Here is a 9,767-nt window from a genome sequence, read left to right as displayed (position 1 = left end):
CGACTCGAATTTGGAGATAACTTTATCGTTGGTCCAAAGCTTCCCTTCAAACAAGGAACTCACAAAAGAAAAGTAAAACCTAACACTTATTACCTTATAAAAAGAATCTTAAACGCCTACAGAAAATAGGAAATAAATCATAAAACCTTGAGAATCTTTTGCTAAAGAAAGTCCTATAACTGAATAGGCACCAATCCTGACCAACACTGAACCAACACACATAATCCAGTTGATGACCTAAAGTTCTAAATTGAAGTCCCATAACAACAAACCAGAATCAGCATCAGACAAACCATATCAAACAACTAATACTACTGTGCCTCAATTCCAAGCAAGTTGGGATCGGCAACAAGCAAATCATATCAGGAAAGGAAAAGCCTTTTATATTTCAAGTGTACAACATACTAAGATTCAACTCAATGTCATACTGCAACACAACATAGAACTGATGATACATTGAACACACGAAACGTCGGGATTAAGAAATAATCGAATCTATAAATCTCCAGAAATCTAACAAACCACATTGAGCAAACTGCAGCTTTCTACTTCTTGGTGTCATTAGTTCCAGCACTGCTACCTCCCGCATCTTTTGCGGCCTTCTTTGCAGTCTTCTCTTGCAGAGCTTTTGCATCCCTACATTCAACAAACATATAAAATAACACTCAAAATCCAATAATAAACAAAAGTCAAATACATAAAAAAAAAAAAAAACTAATCTTGGAACAAATATATGTACCTTTCGCGGCGCTGCTCAGGAGTCAAGCCATCATCTTTTCCCTTCTTGCCTTTACCAGTCCGAGCTTGAGCTCTTTCCCGATCTTTTTCCCTCTGATTTCCCCGTTTGATTCAGTCATGGTAACACAAATGTACAATTCCAAAGAAAAACACCATAAAACTAAAAGCAAAAAGCAAATCTAACTAGAATTTAATGTACCCACAAAATTGCACAGGAAAAAATTATCATGAAAACATCATGATACTCAAAAGGAGACATAGATCTCATCCAAATTGAAGTACCCAAAAACTAAACACAAAAAAAAGGTAAATCATGATCATAAAAAGGTTATTTACAATAACAATAAAATTGCTCAATATACAAAACACACTAAAACAAAAAAGCAAACATAAATCTAATTAGATTTCACAGAATCTCATTCAATTAGAAGTGCCCACAAAACAAACACAAAAAAAGGTACAATCTTTTTAACAATAAAAAAATAAAAAATAAAAAATAAAAAAACTATAGGGGACACAAAATTTCAAAGGGAAACACCATAAAACACAAAAGTAAACATAAATTTCAACAAATTTCAAATACCCACAAAACTAACCACAAAAAGCACCAAACTTTGGGGAAAAACTAACAAATTTACCATTACAACAATCAAAAATTGAAATCCAATTCAAGAATATGCACAAATATGTAATAAATAAGCAAATAAATAAAAAAAATTCATGGATTTTTAAGGATATGAGTCATTGTAAAGTAGCTGAATTGGGACGCTGTGAGGAGAAAGTCTGCACCGAAAGAAAGGCGAAGAAAGAGAAAAGGGCAGACGAATAAAAGAAATATAAAGTAGGAGGGGGCGATTTATAATAATGGAGAAATAAAGGGGTAATATTTCAATTAGTTGGTTTTGACTTTATTTAATCAGAATACTTTTCCTAATGCAAGTTGAATTAGAATAAGTGATAATATCGTGCTCTTTTCCTTAGTTGTACCTAACGTGTGATCGAGCTGTCAATTTCGGACGATTTGCAGTCGTACCCTATTTTTATGTCACCTTTTAACTTATACCCTATTTTTAAAAGCTATTGATTTCGTAACCAACTAACAAAAATTTCGTAATAATATGACCATTATACCCCTTCCAAAACATATAAAAGTCCGTCTCTCCTCCGTATTCCCAGATTCAAATTCCAGATCTCCTCCGTATCTCCTCCATCAGTCCGTCTCTCCGGAGATCGCGTCTCGCATTCAAATTCCATATTCAAATTCAAATTCAAATTCCAAATTCAAATTCAAATTCAAATACATTGTAAGTATTTTTTGAATTATATGTTTTCTGATTTGTTTGAGCAACTTCACTGATATGCTGAATTTGCAATTCTAAATCTGTTTGACGATGAATTCTAACATTCTAAGCTGAAGTTATTTAGTTAACGAGCTGGCAAATAACACAACGAAGAAGAAATTATATTAAAACATTATATGATTATTGTAAAACTTCGGCATAGTTGCTGAAGTTTTTTTGTTAATAATTGAAAACTTCGGCATAGTTGCTTAAGTTTTTTAGTTATTACTTAAAAACTTCAGTAGGCGGAGCTCAAGTTTTCCTCCTACACTGGCTAAATTAAAATTTCATATTGCATCAAAAAACTTCGGCCTAGGTGCTGAAGTTTTTTAGTTATTGTTTAAAAACTTCAGCAGGAGGAGATGAAGTTTTGCTCATACACTGCTAAATTAAAATTTCATATTGCATCAAAAAACTTCAGCCTAGGTGCTGAAGTTTTTTAGTTATTTTTTAAAAACTTCAGCGGGAGGATCTGAAGTTTTGCTCCTACACTGGCTAAATTAAAATTTCATATTGCATGAAAAAACTTCGGCCTAGGTGCTGAAATTTTTTAGTTATTATTTAAAAACTTCAGCAGGAGGAGCTGAAGTTTTCCTCCTACACTGGCTAAATTAAAAAATCGTACTACACCAAAAACTTCGGCCTAGGTGCTGAAATTTTTTAGTTATTGTTTGAAAACTTCAGCAGGAGGTGCTGAAGTTTTGCTCCTACACTGGCTAAATTAAAATTTCATATTTCATGAAAAAACTTCGGCCTAGGTGCTGAAGTTTTTAGTTATTGTTTAAAAACTTCAACAGGAGGAGCTGAAGTTTTGCTCCTACACTGGCTAAATTAAGATTTCATATTTCATGAAAAAACTTCGGCCTAGGAGCTAAAGTTTTTTAGTTATTATTTGAAAACTTCAGCATGAGGAGCTGAAGTTTTGCTCCTACACTGGCTAAATTAAAAATTCATATCTCATGAAAAAACTTCGGCATAGTTGCTGAAGTTTTTTAGTTATTGTTTAAAAACTTCAGCAGGAGGAGCTGAAGTTTTGCTCCAACACTGGCTAAATTAAAATTTCATATTGCATGAAAAAACTTCGGCATAGCTGCTTATGTTTTTTACTTATTACTTAAAAACTTCAGCAGGAGGAGCTGAAGTTTTCAAATAACTTACGCAGATACTGCTGAAGTTATTTAGTGATGACCTGAAGTTTAGCATGCTGAATTTCAACAAAAATATACTTGAAACTCATGAAAAAAGACATAAACATATTTGAATCAATCCAAGTCACATAATTCACACAAAATGATGTATATTCACAAAATACAATTTTGTTTTCACTTACATCCTTTGAAAAAAAGAAAAAATTAGTTCTTTGTTTACAAGTTATTCTCTATTCAAAAAATTGACAGAGTGTCTTCATATTCTCCATAGTAATGTCATAGTTGCTCTTCTTGGTTTTCTTCACCACATTCCATGAAACTTCACTATGTCTTCCACCAAAGAGTTGTCTGTCAGACATAGGTTGACGAAGTTTAGTACTATAATCTTTTTAGCAACTACCTTCTACTTTCATAAGAAAAAAACAAGAAAATGTTGGCACAGACATGCTTACTGGTGTGCATCTGGGAATTCGTGGGAAGTAAAGATAGTGAAGGAGAAGTCCAAAATACTTCATATGTGACGGAGACTGGCCACATCAAAAACTCGAGCACCAGGAAATTTGCTCTTTTTCCTAAAAGTTAGATTTATCAACTAGTAAAAAGAGCAAATTATCCTGGTGCTCGAGTATTTGATCTGGCCACTCCCCTTCACATATGAAGTATTTCAACTTCTCCTTTACTATCTTAGCTTCCCACGAACTCCCTGCTACACCCAATAAGCATGTCTTAGCCAATATTTCCTTGTTTTTCTTTGAATACAAATTTAAAGAAATCTGATAGAAGTCTATGGAGATCTATGAAATTTTCAAGTAAAGAGATTGTTAATATAGCCAAAGAATGCAGCTAATCAATTTAATATCTATAAATGCTGAAGAGATTGTTACCAGTTTTTTGTTTAGAGAATGTCACGACCCAAAATTCACTAAGGGTCGTAGTGGCGCCGGACACCGTTGTCAGGCAAGCCAACTAAATTATCAATTAAATTCTCTTTTAATTTCTTTGAAAATCTAGAATTTCTCCTTGAATTTTTCAAAAATAAAAAGGTCGCTACTTCAATTCAAATTAAATAACAAATAGTTAGTACAAATCTTTCGGAAACCACCCCAGAACCCGGTGTCACAGGTGCATGAGCATCTACTGATAAGGATATAAAATACAGTACAACCTCCGTCCGGAATACAATGGACAGAAAGAAAGTACAATTTACTAGAAGGGACTTTACAAGCTGCGGGCCGCCTCGCTTACTGCAACTCACCTAGTCCCCGAATCATCCGTGCCGCTATGCCCAATAGGCCGCAGTAACATATACCTGTGCAATAAAAATGCACAGAAGTGTAGTATGAGTACGTAATCAACGTGTACTCAGTGAGTATCCCGCCTAACCTCGAAGGGGTAGAGACGAGATGGTCAACCTGGACACTCACTAGCGGTCCAATAATAATACACTAAATGTGTGAGGAAATCATGGATTCACATAGCATGTTCTAATTCACAAAGCTGTAAAACAGGTAAACACCTTTTAACAATTATCAAAGGATTTTCAAGATTTACTTATCTTATCAATTTATATCAAGCCACGAAGGGCAAATTTCATCATTTAACATTTCTCATGCATCAACATATAAAAATATCATGCGCAAATGATACCTAGGCGACGACCCGATCCAACATTCCCCGCTCGCGAATTAATCATGCGACGCGGTCAACATAAAATAAACACATACCCAGCTCGTGAATCATACATGCGACGCAGGTACACATAGAGATACATGCTCAATCAACCAATTAAGGATTTATCGGGAAACATTTATCCAATTAAAAGCCAATCCTCTGTTAACAATTTAAGGAATTGAAGTTTATCTTTTTAGAAATTCATTTACGAATTCCATGTGATATAAGCGATTTAAGCTATCAAAGAGTTTAAAAATAATCCAAGTGTTCATGCTTTTGGGCCCTAGCTACCCGGACAATAGCATAATAGTAGCTATGCACGGACTCTCGTCACCTCGTGCGTACGTAGCCCCCCACAAATAGGAGCACATAACCAATTAATTCACCTATGGGGACATTTCCCCCTCACAAGGTTAGAAAGGAGACTCACCTCGCTCTGAAGATCCATAACCGGCATTCCACGGCCTTCTGGGGATTCCCATTGATGCACCACGCTCCAAGACTAGCCAACGGTTACGCAAATCCATTAATATATGTTCAAATATTCCTAACAAACTAATTTATAGCGATTCCTACTCCGATTGAAAAGTTGACCAAAACGCCCTCGGGCCCACGTGCCCGGAATCCAAAATTTTTCGAAGATAAAGTTTACCCATGGCTTCACTAGCTCAAATATATAATTTACTCCTAATTCCATGCTCAACTTCGTGGCTAAATTCCAAGAATATAATTTTCTAGGTTTCCACCGAAAACCTCCATTTTCTACAATTTCTCAAGCCTAATCCGAACATAATTGATGTATTCAACTCAAAAATAGGTGGGGATAACTTACCTTAGCATAGCAGACGAAAATCCCTCTTTGAAGCTCTCCAAAAATCGCCCCAAGCCATGAAAAATGAGAGAAATGAACTCCAAATCACGATTTTAAAACAAGCCTTCTGCCCAGTATTTTTCGCACCTGCGGTCCATTGACCGCTTCTGCGGCCACTCCACCGCATCTGCGGTCATTCCAGGCCTCCCTTATTTCCGCTTCTGCGACCCTGCTTCCGCAGATGCGATTCCGCATCTGCGGCTCCTCGACCGCATCTGCGGCCCTCCTTCACTTTGGTCCAAACCGCATCTGCGGCTCCCCTGGCCGCATCTGCGGCTCCGCACTCGCGGCCCATTTTTCGCAGGTGCGGTTATGACAGCAACCAGCAACCTTCAGCCTTCTAAAAATTCCATTTTTGATCCGTTAACCACCCGGAATCCTCCCGAGGCCCCCGGGACCCCAACCAATCATACCAACCAATACCAAAATACATTACGGACTTGCTCGAGGCCTCAAATCACATCAAACAACGCTAAAATCATGAATCAACCCCCAATCCAAGATTTATGAACTTTAGAACTTCCAACTTTCACTTTCGATTCTTAAACCTATCAAATCACGTCCGATTGACCTCAAATTTTGCACAAAAGTCATAATTGACATTACGGACCTACTGCAACTTCCGGAATCGATTCCGACCCCGATATCAAAAAGTCCACTTCCGGTCAAACTTCTCAAAAACCTTCAAATTTCTATCTTTAGCCAAATGGCTCCAAAATGACTTACGGACCTCCGAATTCACTTCCGATCGCACCCCCAACTAATTTCTATCTTTAGCCAAATGGCTCCAAAATGACCTACGGACCTCCGAATTCACTTCCGATCGCGCCCCAACTCCAGAATCACCATACGGAGCTATTCATAGTATTGGAATCCCAAACGAACATCAATAACACTGAAATGCATTTCAAGCCAAACTTATGAAATTTCCTCTAAAATTCTCACTTCCACAGTAGGCGCCAAAACGCTCCCGGGTTATCCAAAACCCCAACCGGGCCTACGCCCGAGTCCGAAATCATCATACGAACCTGCTGGAACCTTCAGATCCTGTTTCTGAGGTCGTTTACTCAAAAATCCAATCCTAGTTCATTCTTTCAACTTTAAGCTTCTGAAATGAGAATTCTCTTCCTAAATCAGCTTTGAACTTCTCGAAACTTAATTCTGACTACGCGTATAAGTCATAATACCTGAAATAAAGTTGTTCATGGCCTCCGACTGCTGAACGGAGCGCTAGGACTCAAAACGACTGGTCGAGTCGTTACAGAGAAATTGAATGTAAGAACATAAGTAGTTGGGAAAAGAAGTAAGTGGTAAATGCTAGTAGTTGGTAAATGCAGTAAAAAAATAGTAAAAAATAAGGCCACAAAAAGTCATTGATATACGTGATAAATAACAAAAAGTAGCTAGAAAATGCAAAAAACTTCGCCCCAATGTGCTGAAGTTTTATAGTGTATTTTTGAAAACTTCGGCAACTGAAAAGCTGAAGTTTTTGTATTGGATTCAAAAGTTTTGTCCTAAAGCTTTTTCAAAAAACTTCGGCCCAATGAGCTGAAGTTTTTTAGTCTATTTCTTAAAACTTCGGCACCTGAGAAGCTGAAGTTTTTGTGATGGATTCAAAAGTTTTTGTCCTAAAGCTTTTCCAAAAAACTTCGGCTCAAATGTGTTGAAGTTTTATAGTGTATTTCAAAAAACTTCGGCACCTGAAAAGCTGAATTTTTTGTATTGGATTCAAAAGTTTTTGTCCTAAAGCTTTTTCAAAAAACTTCGGCCCAATGTGCTGAAGTTTTTTAGTATATTTCTAAAAACTTCGGCACCTGAGAAGCTGAAGTTTGTGTGATGGATTCAATAGTTTTTGTCCTAAAGCTTTTCCAAATAACTTCGGCCCAAATGTGCTGAAGTTTTTTAGTATATTTCTAAAAACTTTGGCACCTGAAAAGCTGAAGTTTGTGTATGGATTCCATAGTTTTTGTACTAAAGCTTTTTCAAAAAGCTTCGGCCGAAAGTCCTGAAGTTTTTTAGTATACTTCCAAAAACTTCAGCACCTGATAAGCAGAAGTTTTTATGTTGGATTTAGTAGTTTTTGTGTTAAAGCTTTTTTAAGAAACTTCGGCCGAATGTCCTAAAGTTGTTTACCATATTTCCAAAAAACTTCAGCATAAAAAGCAGAAGTCATGCTTAAGTTTTTTCAAACAAAAAATGTACTTAAAATTCATGATAAAAGACACAAACATATTTGTATGACACAAAAGTGAATTAAAAAAATAATTAATGTATATTCACAACATCCAAATTATGTACAACCAATCCTCTAATCAAAAAATTCACACACAGTCTCTTCAAAAATCTCCATAATCATGTCCTTCTCGTTCTTCTGGAGTTTCATAGCCGCTATCTTTTTTCCACTTTCCATGAGCCCAAATATTGACAACCAATTCTCTCCTGAATGCCAATGTTTGACTTTGATTGAAATTGAATACATCTTCTCTCTTCAACCGCAAATCCATAAACTTAAGAGCAAATATACCACAATCAACACTGCAAAAACATAAGAAAAAGAAATTAAAGAATAGTTAACACAAGGTCAAAAAATAATAAACATAAGATGCATGATAAAACATATGCAAAACACGTACCTGTTAGTTTGCTCCGGGGTGTTCATCCACATAATATTGAATTTTTCCACAGGACTTTGCCCATAATATTTATTATGTTCCCCAAAATTCAAGCATTTGAGACAGTGAGGGATCAACCGAGCATAAATTCTGACATGTTCAATCGCACGATCATATGTTACACTGCCCATGGAATCATACACAAATATAGTTTTATCTTCAAAGTCCAGAATTCCAAAAAAGTAGTGCGTAGATTTCTGGCCCTCCCTTGGCTTAAGTCGAAATGGAAAGAATACTTTTTTGGCAGATGCCCATGAGATACCACAGGAAAGGTCGAGACCTTTTACGTAGTTCGCCACCTTTTCATTCGTTGATTCTTCCTCATACCAACAATAGTCTGTAAGTGGCTTAATAACCGCTTCTTCTTCTTCTTCTTCTTCATCTTCTTCTTCTTCTTCTTCTTCTTCTTCTTTTTCATCTGTTCTTTGGATATCCTCTTTCTCTTTGATTTGCTCTTAAGAACCTCCATTCTCTTTTGCTTCCTTTTGTTAATTATCTTCATCTTTTCTTCTGAAGGATGAATACTATCCAGGATAGTCATATACTGATCGAAAAGTAAATCTGTTACTGCACATCTTGATTTTGAATATCGTGGAAGGTGATAGCAATATTTTTTGCGCAAGTAATATACGCCCACATCAATATGCTGCAAATGAACAACGACAAATGATAACATGTGAAATTACCACTATGAAGTTTAGAAAAAATAGCATGACAAAACTTAAGCATATTCAGTTTGAAGTGTTAGCCTGAAGTTTTAGCAAATAAGCTAAAAATCTTCAGCAGTTTACTATGAATAAAGCTATACTATAAAAAATAAGCTGAACTTTTGGGAAATACAGTTGAAAACCAATTCAAAAAAACAAACTTAATAACTTACTTCATCCGCAAGATCAGAGTCAGGATCCATAAGCTCGGTAAAGAATAATTTTGGAATATCAAGTCCAGCTAATCTGAATGGATTGGAATCATATTCACTGGCATCCATCTCCAACCACTCTTTAAATCTTTGCATCAATCCACTGTCTTGATTAACATAATGGAAGGGACACCTTCTTCTATTCTTTCCTACTTTCCAATCTTGCCCCCTTTGCTTTTTCTTATAAACTACATAAGGAGATCTCAACCAAATACTCTCAATACGAATCCTTTTCCCTTTTTTATCTGGTTTTCCTTTTGCTTGCTCTTCCTGCTGTTCAGTCACAACTAACTGCTACTGTTCAGCAGCAGGGGGAAAACTACAGCCGTCGTGGCAGATGCTTGACCAATTCCCTGCTGTTCACAACGTTCTTCTGTCTCTTCATGAACAACAACGGCAATAGACTTA

General features: G+C 36.3%; 1 protein-coding gene across 1 annotated transcript; it reads right to left on the bottom strand.

Annotated features, from left to right (window-relative positions):
- LOC109229539 (small EDRK-rich factor 2-like) lies at window positions 361-1,578 on the bottom strand. Its single transcript, XM_019395013.1, has 3 exons — window positions 1,477-1,578; window positions 740-842; window positions 361-636 (listed from the first exon to the last, which is right to left on the bottom strand). The coding sequence occupies exons 1-3, from the start codon at window positions 1,481-1,483 to the stop codon at window positions 546-548; spliced, it is 201 nt and encodes a 66-aa protein (XP_019250558.1). The 5' UTR covers window positions 1,484-1,578; the 3' UTR covers window positions 361-545.

Source organism: Nicotiana attenuata, chromosome 7 (genome assembly GCF_001879085.1).
Source record: "Nicotiana attenuata strain UT chromosome 7, NIATTr2, whole genome shotgun sequence".
NCBI lineage: Eukaryota > Viridiplantae > Streptophyta > Magnoliopsida > Solanales > Solanaceae > Nicotiana > Nicotiana attenuata.
The sequence above is the reverse complement of the archived record's forward strand: the minus strand, read 5'-3'. Positions and strand labels throughout refer to the sequence as shown.